This window comes from Barbus barbus (assembly GCF_936440315.1).
Source record: "Barbus barbus genome assembly, chromosome: 17".
Taxonomy (NCBI): Eukaryota; Metazoa; Chordata; class Actinopteri; order Cypriniformes; family Cyprinidae; genus Barbus; species Barbus barbus.
The window spans coordinates 12,529,003-12,553,649 of NC_136745.1; the positions used below are offsets into that span (position 1 = coordinate 12,529,003).

The window sequence follows — 24,647 nt, forward strand, 5'->3', positions numbered from 1 at the left end:
GTTGTCAAAAGCAAATCATAAAGCATGTTGAAGACAACCACTCTTGCTGTAGCTACATTTTACAGATGCTCTTTAAAGCAGCAGACCTCTGGTGTTTTTGGTGATATTGAGCGGGTTTCTTCCACACCAGTGGACATGTACCCATTTCAGCTCATGCACACTTTACTAATGAGCTGATGAGCTACTGAATCAGGAGCCACATGAATACAGGTTAGAAAAGGATATAGGCCTATGCATTGTTAATGGGAGCAGAGTCAAAGTGCCAGGATCAAAAAAGTACAATAGTATGTCTCATGACTTAAACTGCAGATTAAACTTTATCACCGTTTTGCATCGTTGCTCAAAGCCAACACAACACAGTAGAGTTGCATGTTAGCAATTTCAGGCGTTGATAGCAGCAGCAGTGAATTTTATTCAGTAGTGAAAGTTATTCAGGTATACAAAAATTAATTAAATAGCAGTAAGTAGTTTTCTTTTTTCTTGTTAATTGTCATTTATTAATTCTGTTATATTGACTTTGATTCAGAGCATTTTTGCTTTTGAAATCCTTAGTCCAAAGACATGATGTATGTGTGACTGCATGTTCAGACTGGTGTAAAATAAGAGGCAACTTTTGAGTTTCAACACGCTGAGTCCTATAGTCAGAGAAGAGCTTGTCTAATTGTTTCATTACTATGGCAAATGTAAGAGTGATTTGTGGTATTTTTGGAGGTGGAATGGCCTAAATATGGGCAAACAGAACTGTCTGTGTAGCTTGGAGCGCTTTCTGACACTCAATAATGCAGGTGTGTTTGGGATTGTTTGGCGTGGGAGTATCAGCGGTGTGTTTCTTACAGTAAGGGGTGCTGCGAGGAGGGAGAAGGAGATTGTGATGTTCCTGGAAGAAAAGAGGGTGAGAGAGAAGGAAAACAGTATGGTTTGAAAGCGGGGGGCAGGGTTGATAATTCAGAACACGTTTTTCTCATGCATGGGTGGGTTCTGAGCTTCATGGATTAAAAAATCCTGCAGCCTAGCATAAGTGTGGGATCAGTAAAAGGTCTTAAGGAGTCCGAAATTCTTGTCCAAAATTTTCGCACGTTTAAAAAAAATAAATATGACCTCACGTTGTGTCAATCTCACGTTGTGCCAAAACTTTCATCCGTTGTAAAAAAATGTTTAGATCAGATTTGATTTTCTGCGTTTTCGCATCCCTAGCAAACATTTTGATTGGAAAGGATGAGGAATTTAAAAAAAAAAAAACACATGAAAATTTTGGACTCAGTGTGTAAGGACCTTTAGTATTGTAGCAGAAACATGAAGTGATGGTATTAGATGCTAATGGGACTAATTAATCAGATGATGTGTATAAATTTCTTTTAAATATTAGTGTTAAAATAAAGCGATTTGGGGGACAGAAACGGTTTAAAGTTTCAGTTGTTTAATTTAAACCCTGAATTTGATGTTTAACAACAAATACATTATGAAAATACTTTATTTGAAGTAGCTTTGGATAAACGTGTCTGCTAAATGTAGATGATATTTAATCACTTGTTTGCTGTTTAAATGGACTGTTTTGTCAAATATGATGACAAATGTCATTACTCCAGTCTTCAGTCTCACGTGATTCTTCAGAAATCATTCTAATATGCTGATTTGCTGCTCAAAAACATCTCTGATTATCATTAATTTTGAAAACTATTGTGCTGCTTTATATTTTGGGGGAAACCATAATATATTTTGGATTTCAGGACTCTTAAGTTTTTGGAATTTAGCATTCAAAAGTAGATTTTTATTTTTATTTTTTTGACAGTTTAAATGTCTTTATAGTCACTTGTGAATTTAAATATATTTTAATATATTTCTAACAATTACCAAGAAACAGTAAATGACAAATATTTATATATATATATTTTTACAAATATAGTTTCTTCTAATATGTAATTTTATATTGTACTATAGTTTTATTTAATACTGAGTGCACAATGCAAAGACCAACTTTCATTGTTATCATTGCCATTATCATAATTTTGATCAATTTGTTGTTTTAAGAGTCCCCTCTGACCCGCCACCTTGTGTGTTATGCTACTATACCCTCTAAGGGTCACACTGTCAGCTTTCTCTGGAAGGAAAGAGATGTGCTTCATGAGCCCTCGTCTGCATTCCGGTCATCACTGATGGCCCTGACATAACACAACCAGAAATATGAACCACAACAGACCCAGGAAAAGTGAACTGGTACCGTGGCCTGGCCCGGAGATAACCAGACTCTGAGAGCCATGGAGGAATGAAGCTTTGAGTGTTTGCAAGGCATGAAACGACAGCAGAGGGTTTCCCAGTGAGACTGTCATGCCAAGAGGTCCAGACAGTGCAACGTTTTTATTGGCTGAGTCGTAAACTGTAGGTGTTGCAATTGGTCAGAGAATGTTAAATGCAAATTCTGACAATCTCAAAGATGCAGGCGAATTTGTATTGCATTCAACCTATTCATTCTCTGGGAATCAAACCCATGACCTTAGTGTTGCTAGCGCCATGCTCGATTTCCAACTAGATAAAACTAGCCACAGTGGATGCGTTGTCTTCCTCAAAACTGTCCAGACCTCATGGAAAGTTGTAAACTGCATTTGCCAAGACTCCTGCAAAGTCTGTACTAGTGAGCCAAGGTTGCGTTTGACCTACAGCAGGTTTCTGCTCTCCATGACTCTATAGTGTTCCATTAAGAGCTGTGTAACCCAACACCCTCTGCCTGCAAAGCATAAGTGCTCAACCAAACCATTTCCGAAGCTCAAAAGACACCATTTAGTTCATCATAAATACTTACACATTATTTGTTCCATTCTTTGAATAAATTACTTTCATCCTTTTGTTTCCATTCAGGAAACACTGATGCCAATTTGTTCACTGCAAGCCGTGAGCACAGATTGTTGATATTAATGAGAAAGATGGTGGAAGTCTGCTTTATTATGGATGGGTGACCTTTGATCTGTGGCTTATTGGAAAAACATTAGTTTCTCGCTGCTCATTTGGCCGGACAGAGAGGGAGTCCTCCCTCTGATTAATGATCTGCCCTGCGGAGGTGAATGAGTCAGAAAGACAGAGCAGCCTTGTTAAATACAGTTTGTTGAAAAGTAGAGCCAAATTATACTGGACAAAATGGAAAAACATCTCACGACCACAGAGCATCTTCAAGAGATTCTATTTAAAAGGGTCAGTGGATGCCCATTTTCCACAAGTTGATATGATTCTTTAGGGTCTTAATGAAAAGTTATAACATACTTTGGTTAAAATTTCTCAATGGTAGTGTAAAAACACCTCCTTTCCTGTCAAAATCAGCTCTGTTTTCATCAAGCCATTCTAGTCAATGTTGCTTTAAATGCTAATGAGCTCTGCTGACTCCGCCCCTCTCTTCCGTGGGGTGGAAACTGGCTAACTAGCACGTTATTAGGAAAGGCGATTTGCAAAGATTCATTAAAAAAAAAAAACTTGCACTCACTTTTTCTGTTGAAGCTGGATGATCACGAATGATTTGCGTGAACATAAACGCATTAAGGGAGATCGGGATGAAAGTAACGTTAATCCTCTGCATCTTCAAAGGCTCAGATGTGGTAAATGACGACTGCTATATTCATTACTTCATCCAACAACAAAACCTCAATCCACCTCAATTGCTAAATCTGAGACATCGTGTCTTCCCCTGCACTGGAGTCGACACAATGGCGGACAGCTCACAGTTCACTCGGGGCGGGTCTAAGGTAAGACGGTCTTGTCAATCAACTATTGTGGGAGGGGTCTGTACAGAACTACATCATTCTGACAGGAATCTCAGAACAGCCCGATTTGAGAAAAGGGAATTTAAAATAGGGATTTAAAAAAAAACACTGGGTGGATTTTTTATCATTATAGGATGGATGTGTACACACACTTCCAACACACATTTATGTTCAAACAACTTGTAAAGTGAATTTTGCATCCGATGACCCCTTTAAATGGTGTTTAGGGTGGTTCCTAACTGGGTGCTATTGGCCCTGTGGACTTTCAGAAAATAACTTAAACACTTTAACTAATTTTACTAATTTATGCACTTACAATGTGCAGCAGTGGACACTATCAGAAAGAAATAGTAGAAAGATGTTATATTAAAGACTACAGCTTGTTGTGGGGCAGTGCCCTCAAATGTACACTTATACTTATATGCAATATAACTCTCGCATGCTATTTAAAACATTTTCCTCCCTCCTTTGTCCTCCTCCTCCCCCTCCTTCATCATCTCTAACAGCTGATGACTTTGCCACATTCTTCATTAATAAAATTACAAACCTCACTGCACAATTTTCCACACCACAATCTATCAAACATATCTTACCAGCAAACATACACTCGTTCACATCCTTCTCTCCACTCTCTGAGGCAGAAGTCTCTAAACTCATCCTTTCCAGTCATCCTACTACCTGTCCGCTTGATCCTATTCCATCTCATCTCCTTCAAGCCATTTCACCTGCAGTCGTACCTGCACTCACTCACATCGTTAACACATCCCTTCACACTGGAATTTTTCCCTCTGCATTTAAACAGGCTCGTATAACTCCACTTCTTAAAAAACCCACTCTTAACCCAACTCTTTTTGGGAACTATAGACCGGTTTCCCTTCTTCCTTTCATTGCAAAAACACTTGAACGAGTTGTGTTCAACCAAGTCTCTGTCTTTCTCACACAGAACAACCTCCTGGACAGTAACCAATCTGGCTTCAGAAGTGGACATTCGACCGAAACTGCCTTGCTTTCTGTTGTTGAAGCCCTAAGACTTGCAAGAGCGGCTGACAAATCTTCATTACTCATCTTGCTAGATTTGTCTGCTGCTTTTGATACAGTCAACCATCAGATCCTCTTGTCAACCCTATTGAGAAAGGGCTTCTCAGGAACCGCACTCCAGTGGTTTGAGTCTTACCTCTCTGATAGGTCCTTCAAAGTATCTTGGAGAGGTGAGGTATCCAAGTCGCAACATCTAGCTACTGGGGTGCCTCAGGGCTCAGTTCTTGGACCACTTCTCTTTTCTGTCTACATGGCATCACTAGGTTCTGTCATTCAGAAACATGGCTTTTCATATCACTGCTATGCTGATGACACTCAACTCTACCTCTCATTCCATCCTGATGATCCGACGATAGCTGCTCGCATCTCAGCGTGTCTATCAGACATTTCTTGCTGGATGATGGACCATCACCTTCAACTCAACCTAGCTAAGACAGAACTGCTTGTAATTTCAGCTAACCCATCGCTTCATCACAATCTCAGCTTCCAGTTAGGCTCATCTACCATAACTCCTTCAAAAACAGCCAGAAACCTTGGAGTTGTGATTGATGATAAGCTGAATTTCTCAGACCACATTGTTAAAACTGCCCGGTCCTGCAGATTTGCATTATATAATATTAAGAAGATCAGGCCCTTTCTCTCGGAACATGCAACGCAACTCCTTGTTCAGGCTCTTGTTCTGTCCAGACTTGACTATTGCAATGCTCTCTTGGCAGGTCTTCCAGCCAATTCTATTAAACCTCTACAATTAATCCAAAATGCCGCTGCAAGATTAATCTTTAATGAGCCGAAAAGAACGCACGTCACGCCTCTGTTCATCAATTTGCACTGGCTACCAATAGCTGCTCGCATTAAATTCAAGGCATTAATGTTTGCCTACAGAACCACCACTGGCTCTGCACCCCTTTACCTAAATTCTTTACTTCAGACTTATGTGCCCTCTAGAAGCTTGCGTTCTTCAAGTGAACAACGAATTATTGTACCATCCCAAAAACACAGAAAAACACTTTCAAGGACTTTTTCATTAACTGTTCCCATCTGGTGGAATGACCTGCCCAACTCGATCCGAGCAGCCGAATCCTTACCCATCTTCAAGAAACGGCTAAAAACTCATCTGTTCCATCTTTACTTGACCCTCTAACTCTAGCACTATCTATTCTAATTGTATTTTATCTATGTCTTTTTATTAAAAAATAACAACAATAATAATAATAATTATCTGTACTGCGTTAGGCTAACCAAGACTTGTAATAGCACTTGCACGTTGTTGCTCTTTTGTTGGTTTTGATTGCTTCTTATGTCCTCATTTGTAAGTCGCTTTGGATAAAAGCGTCTGCTAAATGACTAAATAAATAAATAAATAAATAAATAAATATGCATCATTTTAGGAATATATAAGGTACAAAGGTTTGCTTTTGGCTTTAAGGGTGAAAGTTTGAAGGTAATGTTTTCTGAGACTGCGTTTACATGCTTTAATGGAATCGGTTATTTTTATGAATTTTTTTTTCTGTATACATTTCCACCACAACTCAAATTATGAATTAAGTTTAATACCTTTTTGTGGATAGACAGCTTAAACATTTTTGATTCATTTTGGATTGCTGATTCAAATGACTACTTTCATAGAATTTGATACGTACAATTTTATAAGTAAACTCATTTTTTATTTTTAATGAATTTTATTTAATTAAAAATAGACTTTTTTTGCTTTTAAAAATATTATATAACTTTTTGCATAATAATGACAAAAATATAGCTTGGTTGGAAATGATGCGCCATACTTTTCTGTTCACCAAGGATAGATTGATGGATAGATATTTTATTTTATTTTTTTGCATTAAATGCCTCATTTTCATAGCTTGCTGTTGTGGTGAAAAAACATGTTCATCATCATTAATAGTAATAATAATAATATTCTGTTTGATAATCGTTTTAATAAAGTTTTTAGCATGTGAAATTTAAAAGGATAACTACTCTGAAATGTCCAGCATTTCGCCTCTTGTGTGTATCTTTGTGACTGTTGTATTTCCAACTCTGACTAAATAATGCAACGTGCATGAAAAAGAGAGATCCTGTCACATTCTCTCTCCGTCTGCTGCCATGGAGTGATTGGCTGTGTTCTCAAACAGCTGCGTGATTGCGCTCCTGTCAGGAGAGGTAGGGAGGGATGACAGCGTGACTGAGCGAGAGAGAGAAAGGGAGGGCAGGAGAGATCTCTATTCACCATTCCACGCTGCTCCCCGAACCCCCTTTTTCCCGCTCGCGCTGCCGTGGAGGGATCTCTTTAATTGCATTCCAGAGGAATTTCTCTTGCAGCTGGTGCTTAAACTGACGGGAGCGAGTGGGAATTGTGAATGACTCTGCCTGGAGGAAGAAGGGATTTTCAGTGCAAAAAGCAGAGAAGAGGATAGAGAAAATAAGTTATTTTGGAAAAGGCACTGCAAGACTCTACTCTTTTGTCATTCGTCTCTTGCAGATAAGGGAGTCCTCGTCCTCATTTCTCACATGCTCTTTACTGCGACGGTTCGACTGTCTGGGGAGCTCGCGAGGCAGCGTATGTAAATAAAGCTCAGGGTTTCTATAGGCTGGGCGGACTGCCAGAAAGTGAGAACCTTCAGGGCTTTCTCTTGCCGTCTCTTTGTGGCGAGAAGCGCACCCTGACTGGATCAACAAGTCTGAAGACGGACAGCTACTCAAATCATCAGCCGAAAGCAGGAGCTGCATGCGCCAGCCTTGCTTTTACGAGTGCTTGGTGCAAGAGAGACAAGTCAGACAACACAGCCTGGAGAGAGACTAGAAGATGGACGGATCTTCGCTCAGTGCATCAGTGTTTATCTTCTGAACGCGTCAGAAATCAACAAGTCTTCCAATGCACCCAAGCGGGTCTCTGTGTGACACATTATTTTTCTTAAACAGATTGAGCTCTTTCAGAATTGGATTTGAATCAGAGAAGGGGGAGGACTTGGGTCTTGTGTCTCCCACATATGCACTTTTTTTTTTCCTGGTTGTAATTTCTGCATGGTTGAAGGACCCTTGCCCTGCACACGAAGACTTTGTCTCCACTGTGGTTCCTGGTCTTAAAAGTCTAATTTGTTTTTGGGGGTCTCCTTTGTCTCGACGGCTCTGCACTAGTGGAGTGAAACACGACTGAATTGATCTTTTGTTTGAATCTAGGGTTCTTCTCACGGTGCGAAAACCCCGCAGCCCCCCACTCCGACCCCTCTATAATCCCCTCCTTCCATCTCTCCCACATGAGTCCCCTCATACCCTTCGTCCCTCCACTCCCACACACCTCCTCGTCTTCCATCCACATGCCGCTGCGATCGGCGAGCATGTGAGAGTAGTGTGCATGTGTGCTTCTGTTTGCAGAAAGCGTAAACCAGGATTAGGTGTTTGGAGGGTGATGTGTTGCTGGATGCATCTGCAGTTGACCGATTCAGGACTGGGAGGACCCCAAACCATTCCTAAGGGATTCTGCAACCTGAGCATCTGTGATTGAGTGTGTGCGCGTGCATTTCACTGCATGCACTTACATCGGACTGACAGAAGAGGAGAGAGCTGGATAACGACAGTATCCCGCCATGTCTGAAGTGTGATCGCAGTGGTGAGATATCAGAGCTGGTGCCAGCACGCTGCATTTATCCGGGGTCATCATGAAAAAAACACGCAGCACCACTTTGCGCAGGGCCTGGCCCAGTTCCGAATTCTCGGACCGGGCCTCCGATCGCATGCGGTCACGGAGCGAGAAAGACTACCGGCTCCACAAACATTACCCTAAACACTTCATCTCTCACTGCCCTCGAGGATTCATGATAACAGGTCAGTTGTCCTTTACGCTCCAATGGCAGAAGCAGCACTTTGTTAATTTGCACATCTGATTTTACAGCCATCCTATATTTTGTTTGCTTTGAACGGATGAATTTCACCAGATTTAAGGCCATGAGATGATTATGTCTCTTGCATTACAGATGCAGGTCAGCTATTTTTAGCATTTGCTCCACACTGTCTGAACATGCTATTGTGTGTGCGAGTGTTAGCAGAGTTTTGTTGCATCTGGAGCTTGTCACGTGGCTGCTCCATGTTTTAAGAACACACAGTTTGATTTGGATTTGGACCCTGGACCACAAAACCAGTCATGAGGGTAAATTTTTTTTTTTATTGAGATTTATACATCATCTGAAAGCTGAATAAAAAGCTTTCCATCGATGTATGGTTTATTAGGATAGGACAATATTTTGCAGAGATACAACCATTTGAAAATATGGAATCTGAGGGTGCAAAAAAATCTAAATACTGAGAAAATCGCCTTTAAAGTTGTTCAAATGGAGTTCTTAGCAATGCATATTACTAATCAAAAATTAAGTTTTGATATATTTACAGTAGGAGATTTACAAAATATCTTCATGAAACATGATCTTTACTTAATGTCCTAATGATTTTTGGCATAAAATAAAAATCAATCATTTTGACCCATACAATGTATTTTTGGCTATTACTACAAATATACCCCAGCGACTTAAGACTAGTTTTGTGGTCTAGTGTCACATATATATTTTACAAGTTTCTAGAGATGGTTCAGTGAGGTTGACGAGTCTAGATTTAGTTTTATTCATGTTTTTGCTTTAACTTTATTTTTTACAGCAAAGATTTACAGTGGATGAATTTAGAGATGCAATGTTTTGGCATGCTGGTTTTATTGTGCTGTTAGATTCTCAGCATGGGAAGCTCTTTGAGATGTTGCATTCATAAATTCATTCTCTTAAAGCAGAACAACTGTAGCCACCACAGCCAACTTGTGAATTTCAAGATAATTATTGTCAGACTTCAAGTAGTTTTGTGCAATAAAAGTTTATAGCCTACATATTTGAAAATCTGTCAGATATCTTGAATGCTATTAATTTTGTTATTATTTTAGTGTTGGTCCATGTGCGCAGTACTGTCTCATACATTAGCTAAAATAGTTAAAATGTAAAAAATGCATCTTAAGACTATTGCCTTGACTTTCTTTTGCACTCTTTCCAACTGCTTCTGAACAAGAATGTGTCCCTTAAGAAATGCGTCTGATCGAGGTCTGGTGGATGTGACCCTAAATCAACCTAATTATACAATCAGTACTTCCACAGGGAATTTCAGTATTTTGATTTCCAGGCCTAGAGAAGTCAGGAAAATAATGAAATGGACTTTAGGAGTTGAATATAAATTGTTCTAGCTGTAGGAACACAGATCTAAAATATTTTGTCAATGATGTAAAATCAAATCATTTTTAAAATCCTCATCCAGTAATCGCAAATAACTGGAAAAGACACTGAAATTCGATCTTAATGTCAAAAAGATGTGGGAAGCCTGTTAGTCAGCCTAAAGGAAGCCCTGTCCTTAAGAGTAACTAGTCATACATACAACTCACCGACCAGTCAGCTTTGAAAATGTGTAGTTTTGCCCATCTGTATTCCAAATCTAGGTTTGCGTTTATTAAATGATGTGCTGAAATCAGATGTGCTGAGACCTGTCACAATATGAGATTTAAGCTTTGTTGATTACGCATGTGCTCGTTTTGTGATACTTTACCGGACTTGTTCAGACCCAGAAGGCAAAATATAACAGGATAAACTGCATCTCATATTTTGATCGGCTAATTAAGGTTTCCTGTTGGATGTCATTATACCAAATCACTGCAGAGAGATCCCAGACCCAAGCTCAAGACCTGAAACAACAGAGTGCTCCCATAAAAATAAATACTCTTATTGCCGCTGTGCCAGAACCCCTCTTTACATCTGCTCTCCTCTGCGCTAACGAGAGAATTAAGAGGCGATAACCAAGGATTACTCCATCCCAGTTTGATTAGTCTACGTCCAGCAGTCTCACCAACAAAGTCCAAGAATAGACTTTGTGTAAGCCAACAATTGGAGGGAACTTGAGCCTGACGTGAAATGCACTACTTGATGGTCCCCTAAAATGTTTTTGCCTTCCATATTTGGTGTCAGTGGTACGTGAATTATGGTTCACTGGTTGACGTACATGAAGGTGCTCCGCTCAAATTTATGCTGACCTGTGTAAAATGGCTACGTTCTATTTTGCTTCACTTGAAGTGAGAGAGACTGGAGGTAAAGCTGAATGGGAATGGATAAACCGCATTGGTCTGAGGATCCTTCATGTTTCCTAGCAACATTGGGTGTCAAAGGTTAAATAACGTGGTCATTGTGGAGTTTGGGTGTCATTTGGGGCATAAAGCACTAGCGAGCAATTCAATGTGTGGGGCTGAGAAAGTGGGAGGTTCTGTTTTAAAGTTGGTTAAAATGATTGGACGGCGCTCCCTTGATGTATAGGCATTGTGAATCTCAACTTCATTGTAATTTACAGTTCCTTAAAACAGTGAATCTCCATTGAGGGGATGTAAAGTAGTTAATATTTAGAGAGTTCTCATGACTGATATCAAAGCACTGGCATTTGGTTTTAGTTGTAAAGTCTGCTGTTGGTTTGTTGAAGAGGCAGTTTCTGTTGTTAATGATTCATGCAATCAGAAGGAATCATAGAAACATCTGTTCCTTTCAATCTTAGATTAAAGGCAAATCATATTGTAGCTACTCCAGATTCAAATGCAAGGGTTGCATTTAAATCATAACTTCGTTTATTGTCTGTATTTGATCATTGGTAAAATGACAATTTAAAGTAACACTACAATACAGATCAGAAGATGTACATTAGTCAGTGCAGTCAGCTAACAGGAGATGATGATGAACAATTTTACCACGTTAATTTTAAATAAATTATTATTTCAATTAATTAGATTAAATATACAAAACCAGTCATAAGTAGCACTGGTATATTTGTAACAATAGCCAACAATACATTGTATGGGTCAAAATAATCGACTTTTTCTTTTATGCCAAAAATCATTAGGATATTAAGTAAAGATCATATTCCATGAAGATATTTTGTAAATTTCCTACTGTAATTATATCAAAACTTAATTTTTGATTAGTAATATACATTGCTAAGAACTTCATTTGGACAACTTTAAATGTGATTTTTCTCAAAATTCTGATTTTTCTGCACCCTCAGATTCCAGATTTTCAAATGTTGTATCTCAGCCAAATATTGTCATATCCTAACAAACCATACATCAATGGAAAGCTGATTATTCAGCTTTGTATAAATGATGATGTATAAATCTTAATTTTTAAAAACAATTTACCCTTATGACTCGTTTTGTGGTCCAGGGTCACATATACAGTTTTACATTTCAAGTTGTGTAAATGTTCAAATTGGCCGTGATGTCTAATGCACGAACTAATGTCAAAACTGTTTTATCAAAAGAAAAAATACATTGTTATTCATTGATATTCTTGATGAAGCAAATTTGTTAAGGGTGTGACTTAACTTGATTTAGGGTCCCTAGTGAAAAAAAATACACAATTTATTTACATTAATTTCATGCTACTTATGCTACAAATACATCTACATATTTATTTGCTTAATAAAAATGCCCTGCAATTGTACTTTTGGTACACTAAACTGGTAAACTTAAAAGTCTCTAAATTGGAACAACTAATTTTGTACTTAATGCACTTTAATTGTGTGGAATTAGTGCTGAAGTCCACTTAAAGATATACTGAAGTATATTGTATTGTGCTAAAGTGGAACTACTGCAAGTATACTTTCTTGCATTTAAAGACCGATATTATTCAAGGACAATCCTCATCAATAATAGTATTAAAACACATTTTAGGCTTAATAATAAGAAATATGCATTGTGCACAAGTAGTACTCCAAATGAAGTTGAATTATAATTTTTATATAAGTAAGTCTAGAGGGATATATCAGTTAATGTTACTGTACTTAGTATTAAATACATGTATTTTAAACAAATTAGTTTTTACTAGGGGTTCCTCACGCAAATATCTTTTTTTTTTTTTTGTGTGTATTCTGTCTTTTAAACTTGCAGTTCTGGGCTGTATTTTATGTCTTTGTTCATGCAGGAAAGAAATGTCCATAAACTATTGAAATACCATCATCCTATTGTCCTTCTTCAAACAACTGTTGGAAGCATTTGCTCCCCAATATTGGTTAAGACCCACAGAAAATCAAATGACTCTGAATTCCTCACATGGCTTATGCGATATTTTTAGTGAGGTGGCGGTGTGCTGCTGGTCAAGTGAGTTTGCGGATTGTACAAACCGCCTGACTTCTGGCTTGCATTCTCGTGGAGGAGTGTTAGTTGGGGGCGGGAAGGTAAAAACTATGAAGTAAAGGTCGCACAATCATCTGCATTGTTCAGAGATAAAGTTGTAAACTTTGGATTTATGGTTAATGCTGAACTTGACCCTGTGTTTTCTTGTCTTTCATTACTCTTCTGCATTTGCAGTAACACATGCCTAGCATGGAGTGCTAATTCATGCAGGTCAGTGGGGGAGTCATGGTATGCGATATCCACATGCAAATCAGGTCGACGGACAAGGTTGATAACTTACAGCTGTACGCGGACACTTTTGTGGGGTTTTAGATTTTCTTATTGATTTGTTTTGACTGGCTCCTCTGTTTAGTCCAATCATATTTTCCGGTGTCCAAAATCTTTGTTCCCCAGTTTAGTGTTTTTCTCAGACAAGGAGTTTTAAAACAATTATAGGGAATTTTATGCTGTCATGGGTGAGTTGGGAGAGAGATTTACTGTTATCTTACCTGGCTATCGCTCAGCACAATTACACTGACTGACTATTGGGGGTTTTCTGGAGGAGTTCCCAGAGTCATTAGGAAAGTAATGTTAGGAAGTCTGCATTGGTTTCAAATGTGTAATTAATTTCAGGCAATAAGTAATACGTTTTGGTTGCAGCCTCTGAGAGAAAAATTGTGCTACAGTAAGAGGAAAGATTTGTACATTGCTAATTTAGGAAACCCTATCATATCTTGTAGCCTAAAATGGAAACTTCTTTTGTGATTCAAACCACTACACATCTTGAGACTTTCAGATCCACTTTAGACACACGCATACACACGTTCTCTCACTTACAAGAAAATGTCAGAGCTCCGTGTCAGCTTGTGGATTTTGGAGGGATTCACTTAAATGGTGGTGAAATCCCAGACTTTGTTTCAGTAGATACTTCAAATGGGACATCTGTTGCGGGATAGACTTCCACCTGCAGTTCCTTCATGGTCTTTGAAGACTTGCATCTCATACTATTCCAAGATTTTCTGAATTAAGGGACCTTAAACTTTGTAATGCTTTTAAATTAAAAATAAGACGCCAATTTTGTGGCACATATGGAACCAGATACTTTGCCATTACAGTATTATGAGATTAATGATATGTAGACTATTTATTCTAAATAGCTAACTGCCCAGATCAGAGACTTTTTCATCTTGAAAGGCATCTTAATGCCGCAATCAGACTTGACTTTGACTTTTCGTATGAGGTCATTATTTCTAATCTGACCCCACTGGTCTCAGACTGGCCGTAGTGTCATGTAACAGCTCTAAAATAAATAACAGCTGGTCCTGCAGTTCAGAGCATACCGAGTAATAGTTGGTTGATTTTGTAGATGCGACAAGCTTAGATGTCAGTGAACCATGTGACTGGATTTGACCAATTACCCTTATCAACCTCTACCGCTCTCTTTTTATACACTGTGAAAAATGCTTTTTCAAGAACTACCTGTACTAGCATATAATCAGGTTAAGCTTCACTGCATATCATAATAATGATGTTTTAGTGATTTGACAAAATTAGAATGGCGTTTTCTTCTGAAAGTCCAAGTACTGATATGAGTGAAATGTTTTAATAGAATGAAAAGTATGGTAGCTATTTTGTTTTTCAAAAGCATGTCAGGACATGATGAATGTCGAATCATTATGGATAAATAGACATTCAGTAATGAGCACAGAAGCATTTTCTGCAAGCGTTGTGCTTAAAAAAAAAAAGTTACAATTGAAAAATAATGTAATTGCTTTGCCATAAAACTTGACTCCACTAAGGATCGTTTAAGGCTTTTTGTGCACATAATAAGCTGTTTTGTTAAACAAAAGATAAACTTTTCCATATTTTTACATGTTAAGCACAGTTCAAAGTCTTTTTTGTCATATGTGTCCCATTACTGTCTTCCAAAAAAATAAAATAAAAGCATCACTATGTCATGAGTTATGAATTAATGTATGTTTATTGGAAAGATGCTTCATTGTGTCATTCCCAGTCATTCATCAGATTGGCTTTTGAGACACTGTTATTTACCACAAGCTGTTTTGATTGTTGGAGACTGTTGAGCTTGATTGTCATTTTTGAATGCTTTTTGTTTGTTTTCTGGTGCTCTATGCATTTCCTTCCAGACTCTTAGAGAGCAGCTTTGGATGCCATGAAAAGGAGTGCTCCTCTAGCCATTTGATTGGATGGGAACGCTGAAGTATTGGCAAGCCACTCAGAATGGCCATGTACCCACAACACAAGTGCTCACACACACACACACACACTGGAACACACACAGTTGCACACCATGTTTTCATTGTCCATGATTTATTTGGATTCTGAAGATGTCGTGAAGTTCTCAACAGTCTCCCTTTCTGACTTTTTTCAGTTTTTCTAATAGTATGAGCGGCTTCGTGTCTAGTGACGGCAGTTCAGATTCAGCATATGTTTTTATGGGTAGCATACTTGACGTATTAACTACTACTTCTTGCCACTGTCACTTTTAGCTTTGGGGTTGTGAGGTACTATTTAACTTAATAATATTTATTTATATAGCGCCTTTTAAAAGTAAATATTTTCCAGATAATATTTGTCATTTGTTGGGACCAATTCTCATTATTAACTAGTTGCTTATTGTCATGCCTATTATTCAAATATTGGCTGTTTATTACTACTTATAAAGCACATATTCTGCATGACCATATTCTATATTTTTAATCTTACCCAATACCTAAAATTACCAACTACTTTACTAACTAAAAGCAGCAAATTAGGAGTTTGAGGCAAAAGTCGGAGTTAATGGTTTGTTAATTAATAGAATTGGACCTTAGAATAAAGTGTGACCACCAATTTAAAAACCTGTTGCGTTTATAATATAAAGCTTACTATTTTTCTCACGCGGTATAATTGGAGCTATAAAGTAGCACATATAGATTTGCATTGCAGGCTTGCTTTGATAACCCAATGCTGTGGATTCTCATTTACGGTAATCAACTTTGTTAAAAGCCTTAAATCCAGGAAAAGTCTGTACAGATCTTTACACAGTCCAGAGCTTTCTCTCCCTCTCTCAGATATCTCCATATTGGTCTTTCACATATTTTTTTCCATTCTTTCCTATCCCTATCCTAGACATCACACAGTCTCAGTAAACTGTAAGATGTCAGTGGGCCCCAACTTAGGAGCCTCTGTTAGTTCTCCAGCTAACTTAAAATCTGCTATGCAGCCCTTTGGCATTTTATAATCAGTTTTTATTTCTTCTTCTTTTGGTCTTCCAGTTATTGTGGAAGCGACTGAAGCTGTAAACCTTGACGTTTTCAAAGATGGCTTCAGCCTGTTAATGTACTTTCTTTTATTTGTTCACTTTGTTTTGCCTTTCTTTATGTCTTGGGCATTCTTTTAATCTTTTCATTCATCAAGCCTACTTTGAAACTCAGTTCAGGCTGTAAATTGCAGATTGTGCGACAAGACTACAGGGATAGAAAGCCATTATAACACAGACAAGGTTGTCATCACCTCCTTTTGAGAAGGGTTGTGCAGTGTCATCCAGCATTTCCAATGAGAGAGCGTTAAACTTCAAACATATCCAGAACTCTTTGTGGTTTTCTCAGCGTATTGCTCTGTAAAGGACAGCATTCATTTTGGAGTATGTCATGCATATTGGCGTTCAAGGGTTCTTGCCATAGGACTGAATGAATGCTGCATGTCCTGGTGAGACCAAGTTAAATCAAGTCTTTCGACTGTTCATTTGGAGTGGGTTGAAATAGTTGGTTAATTTTTTTTTAATTTTAAGTTTGTATATGCAACCTCTCTGAATGAGTTTTAATATGCTATGCTTTAGCTTGTTAAACTGTAAATGTTAAACAGCAAATCTCAGCCTGAAAGCAAGAATGTGCATTTAGCTTCAGTATTTCTTTAGTGCTGGAGATTTAAAAGGGATGAATTTTCACATGCAGCAACTTAGAAATTGTTTTGCTGTTTAACATTTACACTTTTTAAGCTTGACTGTAGTGGACTACTTGTTCAGAGAACCCACTGACCAGTTGATTATGAAAATATGTAGTTCTGCATAGGGATACACCGAATGTTTAACAACCAAAATTATTAGAATAAGCAAAAAGACAAAATAAATTGTACCGAACAATGACATTTTTGGTGACGTGATCAAATTTCCACCAGCGTAGAGTGAGGGACGCGCAGTCTTTATAATGCAACAAACATGTCGGCAGTGTGGAAGCATTCAAAACTGTCCGAGAAAGATACAAAAATCATTACAAGCACAGACAGCGAGAGACTGTCATCGAATATCTTAGATGAGAAGAGGAAGCGGTGGTTGTTGCTGGTTACTGTATGATGATTGAAATTGTGAAATGGTCTTAAATAATTAGTAAATAAACTGTAGAATGTTATGTTTTCTAATACATGCATGAATTGCATGTATTCTGACGGTGCAGCTCAAACTCCAGTCTCCAGGACCTTTCAGAAATCATTCTAATATGCTGATTTGCTGCTCAGCTTTCCTTCTTTTCACATGCCTGATTCAAGAAGGGGGTCTCAAAAATTGGCATTTTTTCATTTTACTAACATTTTAATTTTAATTTTAATTGTGCTTTGTTATAATCTCTGCTAGAATGTTAAAAATGTTCAGTGTTAAATCAATCCCCGAGCGCCGCAGCATAAATGGCTGCCCACTGCTCCGGGTGTGTGTTCACGGTGTGTGTGTGTGTTCACTGCTGTGTGTGTGCACTTTGGATGGGTTAAATGCAGAGCACAAATTCCGAGTATGGGTCACCATATTTGGCCGTATGTCACTTCACTTCACCTGTAATTGATTTATTCTTTGCAAGCAAGACAAAACAGTAAAAAGAACATTTTGCCTATTTAATTTATGCAATGGTGAAAAAAGTTGGCAAAACATGAAAAACGGTGTTCGGTATTCGACCTTTGGTCCAGTGTTTCATTTTGTTTGGTTTCGGCTTCGGCCAAGATTTTTCATTTCGGTGCATCCCTAGTTTTGCATTTCTCTGACATTCATAGGATGCCCTACCGCAGTATTTCAGATCTTGAATTACATTTGGTCCTGATAAATGTGAAGCTTGTTGTTTATGTGTTGTGTAATGAGGTCGTAATTCATATGATGTCAGATTAATTTAAATGAAGATTTATTTACTGAAGCTCTGCCTCCCTCTTATACTGAAAGTCTTTTATTCCAGATGTTTCTACTGATTTTTTGGCATCGTCAGCAGACAGTGACTGGTTTGATCTTAAGGATTTGTCACTAGTATTTTGTCATGTGAGAATATTTCAGCAGTTGCTCAGTTAATGTGTTCACACTGACAGACTTACAGTGTTGAAGGTCAACAGGTTTATGTACAGATTGCTATTCAAGAATAAAATACTTCTGTTCAAAAGTTTGGAGTTGGTGAGATATTTTTTTTAAAGGTTTGAAATCTTTAATGCTCACAAAGCCTGCATTTATTTGATTGGAAATACAATAAAAACAGTACTATTGATGAACATGTATTATTATTATCAGTGTTGAACACAGTTGTGCTTAGTATGTATGTTGAAACTGTGGTACTTTTTTTTCCAAGATTTTTTTAATGAATGGAACTTCAAAAGAACAGCATTATTTGAAAATAGACATCTTTTGTAATATTAATGTATTTTATTGTCACTTTTGATCTATATAAAGCATTGCTGAGTAAAAGTAATAATTTCTTTCAAGAACAGCAACAACAAAACATACTGACCCCAAACCTTTGGATGGTTGTGTTTGTGGTTGTTTGTATAATATAATGTAATATATATGGATGGATGGCTAGCTAGATGGATGAATGGAAGAAATCTAGATAAACTAGTCGAGTTCGCTAATTGACCAGTCAATTTTCTGACTCATAGTTGATTAGTTGACCGTCGTGACCCATGACTAATGTGCCATGACATCCATTGGTGCCTCAGTTCGTGAGCGATGCCTGAGCAATCATTATTGGCAATTCTGTCAATATTGGCTTTAACAGATGTTAACACTGTTAACAGCATATCTTTATGATTTCCTTGCCTTTGTTATGATGCAGTTGCGAATGGATTTTAGTGTCTATATCAGAATCCATCGGATGTTCTACATCAGAGAAAAAAATTCCAGTATTGTTTTTGACTACACTTGACACGCACGTATGCACATGTACATTTACCTATACGCACATCATCTCCTACTGACATGTCGGCTCCCACACATACACTGTGGCATAAAGGATGCAGCAGTGCATGCTGGAATACAGAATGAACCCGTTAACCCACTGCGGCCCCTAGGCTACCTGATGCAAGAATGCCCCCTGTAGAGAAACACACACACACACACACGTACACGCATATTTACCCCAACCCACAATCACGTTTTAATGTCTGTTTTTGTCTCTAAATCTTTCATATGCACCCAGGCAGAGGAGACAAATTTGTTCTCAGCTCATATGATTAGTTAATGGGGTTTATTTGTGTTTTTCAGTCATGAGATGCAACAAGAAAGTTGATTTTAAAAAGATATCAATACTTTTGTTTCACAAAGTGTGGTAATCCATTTGCTTTAATGAATAGTTTACCCAAAAATGAGCATTTTGAACAAACTGAAAAGGAGTTGTGAATGGATGCAACAGACTAGATTCGTTAAGAAGATTCTCATACATTTCTGTTTCTCATACAAAACTGTTATAACTTAAAAAGACTGTTATAAGTTAAAAAGAAGGCATATGAGCAAATTTTATGACCCTTTTTTTTTTGTCATTTTGGATCTTTACAACCCCTGCTCAGCATATTCTTCTCAAACAAAACAACTTGCGATAGGAATTCATACGGTTTGAAACGTCAGGATTTCTATATTTGGTCATCTATTCTATTCTGTTCTGTTCTTAATGTTTCTAGTGCTATCAAACGATTAATCGCATCCAAAAATAAAAGTTTGTTTACATGATATATATGTACTGTATATTTATTATGTATATATAAATACACACACATTCAAGTCGTATATATTTAAGAGAAATTTAATGTTTATACACTAAATATATTTATGTATAATATAAATTACATGAATATGAATGTATACATGTAAATACATATAAATATTTTCAAAATATAAACTGTATATGTGTGTATTTGTATATACATAATAAATATGCACAGTACACAGAAACAAAAACTTTTTGGATGTGATTAATCGTTTGACAGCAGTAAATGTTTCTTTCATGTCATCAGAATTGTCAGATGCATATTTAAATGCAAGTGGAAAGTACACAGTGTGTACCTGCTGGTGTTTTGACCTGTTTTATGTGGTGTGTTCGAGCCGCTGTTGCGTGTGCATGATTTTCCCTGTGCATTTCAGCATATATTTTTAACCCTCCAGCACACTGGAGAACATTTGTTAAACGACGGATGGAAACCTGCAGCAGCTGTGTGTGTGTGAGATGCATTTGTGCATTCAGGCTATAACTGCAGAGCATGCAGCTTAATGCCCTGCTTATAGTTTCTCACATGCAACTTGTCTGTGAGATACTAGTGTCTAAATACATGTGCATGCATTAAATTTAATGTGCAGTACCGTATGTACAACTTTACTTGCTTTGGTTTGTATTTCTTTGCTCTGTAGAATAACTAGAGTGAACCAAAGACCCAAATCGTCATCAGAGATACGGAGCACTAGCACAGAGATTAGTGTGTTTTATAATCCAGAACTCCATGTACAGTGACAGGAGTCAAATCCTCAATTCTGTCCGGCATCAGAGCTGAATCTGATCTTGCTGTTATTATCTGAGCTACGCATTACAGCTCAGGGACAAGTTATACTAGTATCTCATTAGTACGATTCACAGTGTTTACTTTAAGGAGTTAACCGTTTGACAGAATCGGTTTAGAATCAAGAGATTTTTGCACAACCAAGCATCACATTTACTTAAGATATAAATGTAAAAATCAAGTGTTTTTTTGTTTTTTGCTGAAATCACAGATCTTTAGTTCATTCCTGGTGGAACTGCGTTCAAGGCATTTAAAGTTTAGATACTTTTAGGGCTCAAAAATTGCAGTTATCCATTCTCTGAAAGAAATTGTGTGGTTTAAAAAGAAATTGTATTAATGCTTGTTGTTGGTTTTCTCTTTTGTCTAGGGACATATCAAAGTGTATTTTTGGTAAGCAATGATCCAATCTTGTTTAATGGTGGGAGGTCAATGTAAACACTTCTCACACAATCGTACACACCTTTTCTAAGTGTTTGCACAACATAAGTGGAGTCAAGTGTCATATTCTCAGGGTCATGAAACAGTATAGTGATGTCACTCTAGCAAGCACATGAGGGTTTTAGCTTGAAAAAGAGTCTGAAAACCAGTATATCACTCTATATATTTTATTCATAATATTAAATATTATAATAATTTTATTCAATGTAATTTTTTAATAATGTAGTAATATTATAAAATAATGTTTTTTAAATAATGTTAAGTTAATACTTGTTAAAAACAATCACTTTAGCAAAGTGTGTACTATTTTCTGCTTAGTTTGAAAAATAAAATAATTATTTTTTGTTCAATAAATATACTGTCATTAAAATGCTAATATAAAAAATATATTTTAAAATACAGAAACAAAATTATTTTAAAAAGTAAATATTCTGAAAGCATTGAAGGAGATCCCATAATAATTGAATATAGATTTACAGTAGTAACAACAAATGATATTTTGTTATATGATATGATTAATATCATGTTTTTAAATATGATGGTTTCATTCTAAACATGGTGATTCTCTCTAATATATATATATATATATATATAATACCCAACATAATGATATTTACCATCTGAATCTAACCATGTCATGTCAACAAATGGAAAAGTCAGCCTTCTGTTAGTCTCGCGTAGCCAGACCTTCAGACTGACGGCTGAAGGTTTGGAATCCATGGCAGCTTTCATTGGCCAAGGCCCGCCCATGAGGTCGTTTGACCAACATGTCAAACAACCAATCACAGTTCATTTCGTTCAGCGTCACATTTTGGGGCATGGAAATGTCGCCACAATAACAGACCGGTTTGTAAAACTCTCTGACATATTTTAAAGATTATATGCTGCGAACTTTAAATATTTCACATAATTTAGAAAATCCAGCGTTTAGTTGATCATGATAAGCGATTCTCATTTGCTACTTAAATCTACAACATTCGAAAAAATATAAAATATTAGAGCAAGTAAGCTCAGAATCAATTTTGTGCTGCTTCGTGTGATCGCGTCAAGTATCAGACAAATATACATGTGCATCTTGAAAAGTGTTTTGGAAAGTGCTATGCCATGTTTTTGTGCCATCTAGTGGTCTAGAGGAAAATAATATCAAAGGCACCTTTTACCCCATTGTACACTTTCAGGGAAGGGACATTATCAAAAATCTGCATAACGTAGGATGAGTCATATTTTTTGGAGTGTTTTCCCTGATGAGAAAGACTGTACATTATTAGTTTACAATTTTTAGAGTACAAATTCAACTAGCACATAAGTGGCATCAAAGCTAACAGACATAGACTGAAATCCAATTTTTCATAGGGTCTTTAATATCAAACCAGTGTATTTGTTTGGTCGAGTTTGTTTAATGTTGCCATAGTAGTTGGTCTTTGAATGGGTTTCATTTGAATGACAAAAGGAGCTAACGGAAGCCCCTTCTGCACTGTGGGGTATTGGCAATACAGCTGTAATCATTTACATCAAAACCTTCACTTGCCAATAGGATCATTTGCTCACCATGATTTCTGAATTATATTTGAATCTCAGGGCCGATTTCGATGTTTTCAGCTTCAGTTGCATCACAGACGTACTGTAGCGATCTGTAGTGGGTATGTGGAGGGCAGTCATATTTTGAGCTAAAATTCATTTTCTTTGATGTCTCTCCTTGAGCAGAGCCATGAAACCTAGTCTCTTTTTTGTGGAAGACGTGCCAAACAGTCTGAGCTTCTGTTTTCTAAGAGACTCACATCTCATTCATTTAGGTTGTGCCGTGATTGAAGTCAGGCAGATCCATGGGGCATAAACATGCTGCCACACGAATTTGAGTGGAGTTGCAGAAAAATGCCACCTGACAGCTTATGGATGTTTTGATCCATCCTGGAGATGAGACGCAAGACTGAAGTTGCCAAAAATTGGAATTCTTTCAGATCTGTGGCAGGAATTGCTTTCAACTTCACCGTCTTGCATGCTTAGACTTTCTGTTACCACCATCTAGTGTTACAACCATAACAGCAACTAATAGAGGATCAGGGCTACTGTTCAGATGATATTAGCGATTCAAGGTGAATTGAATTACAAAAATTGTCACATTGTTTACACTTTTGAGGAAATCGGTGTATGGCTTATTTATAATTGTCTCAGCACATTTAGCTGGGATACTAAAGAATTTGAACAAAACACAAAAAATTGGCACTTCACCTTTGTGTAAATGCATAGGGGAGATGTTCGATAAGTTTAAGTAGGTCTATTGAAAATGTTTTGTTTTTTTTTACCTAAGTGTGCACACTTTTTGGTTTAAGCCAAAAATGTTTATTTTTGGTGCCTTACTGATTTTTGTACATTTTAGATTATTCAGTTTCTTCAAATTGGGTAAGAAAAATTCTTTAGAAGATAATCTCCTTTTTAATGAAACAACTGTCTCATTGTTTAATCCCACCCCTCTGACACAAGTTATAAGATGATTTGTAGTGGCATCTGGTCACTCCTGTTAGATATCCTGACACGCAATACCAGAGTGACAACTGTCGTGTGTGTGTGTGTGTGTGTGTGTGTGTTTACAGTAGTGCCTCTGTGTCTTAGTTTTTTAAACACTAGTGCGTTTTTGCTTTTATTTTTTTTAGTGCATACAGGAAACTTTATTGTCAGCAGAGACATTTTTATAATATTTGTATTTATATTTATAGGACTAAACTGCCTAATTTGTATCTGGAATGCCAGAAAAGTGGCAGAATAGCCTATTTCTGAATATGTACTGAATATCTCTACTTGAACACTTATTCATATGATATAAGCCCCCTGAAGTGATTCAGTTTGTGGTTACTCTGGTTCAGGTTTTATGGCAAGTTTAAACATTTTTAAATCATAATTTCAAATTGCTATAACAATGCAACAGTAGATTGATTTTTTTTCTTTAATTTGCCATTTTAAAGCACTGCGACCTTCAAAAATAAAACAAAAGTTCAGTCAAACGTGATTGATGCTTTTCTGTGTTAAAGTTGCTGTCATGATGCTGGGTTCCCATAGGTCTCCCTATAGCTTGGGTCTTTCACAGCAAATCAGTGTGTGTGTTTAAGTATTTATTTTGTTTTATATTACCATTCAAGAAATTTAGGGTTGGTATTTTCTTGTTTATTTTTATTAGAATTTTGCAGGTATTTAGGGTTACTGATTTGAACAAAGCCCTAGCTATAAGAAATAATATTGCTACTTGCCTTAAAAGGAACCACTAAAACAGCAAATAAGCCTGTTTGTAAAAATAACATTTATTTTCCATTAAAATTGGCTTTAGTATGGTTGATCATGAGGTATTTATTCACAAAATGATTAACGATTCCTTCTATAGGGTCAGTCAGCCCTGGGAACCTGAATTCATTCCAGGGGCTGACAGCATGAGACAGCAGATCCTCTGAGTTTCTGAATAAAGCCTTTTGTGATCGCCC

The 24,647-nt window shown here is 37.1% G+C and overlaps 1 protein-coding gene across 2 annotated transcripts in view; it reads left to right on the forward strand.

Moving 5' to 3' along the window:
* Positions 1-24,647, forward strand: part of LOC306883477 (storkhead-box protein 2-like) — a 57,644-nt gene that overhangs the window by 13,057 nt on the left and 19,940 nt on the right. Inside the window, exon 1 of one of the 2 annotated variants that reach the window (XM_079438762.1) lies at positions 6,954-8,603. The exons of the other annotated variant lie outside the window; for it this stretch is intronic. Coding sequence (XP_079294888.1) covers positions 8,438-8,603 — 166 coding nt within the window. The 5' untranslated portion in view covers positions 6,954-8,437. Of the gene's footprint in view, positions 1-6,953; positions 8,604-24,647 lie in introns of those variants that run through there. 2 annotated transcript variants of the gene reach the window in all.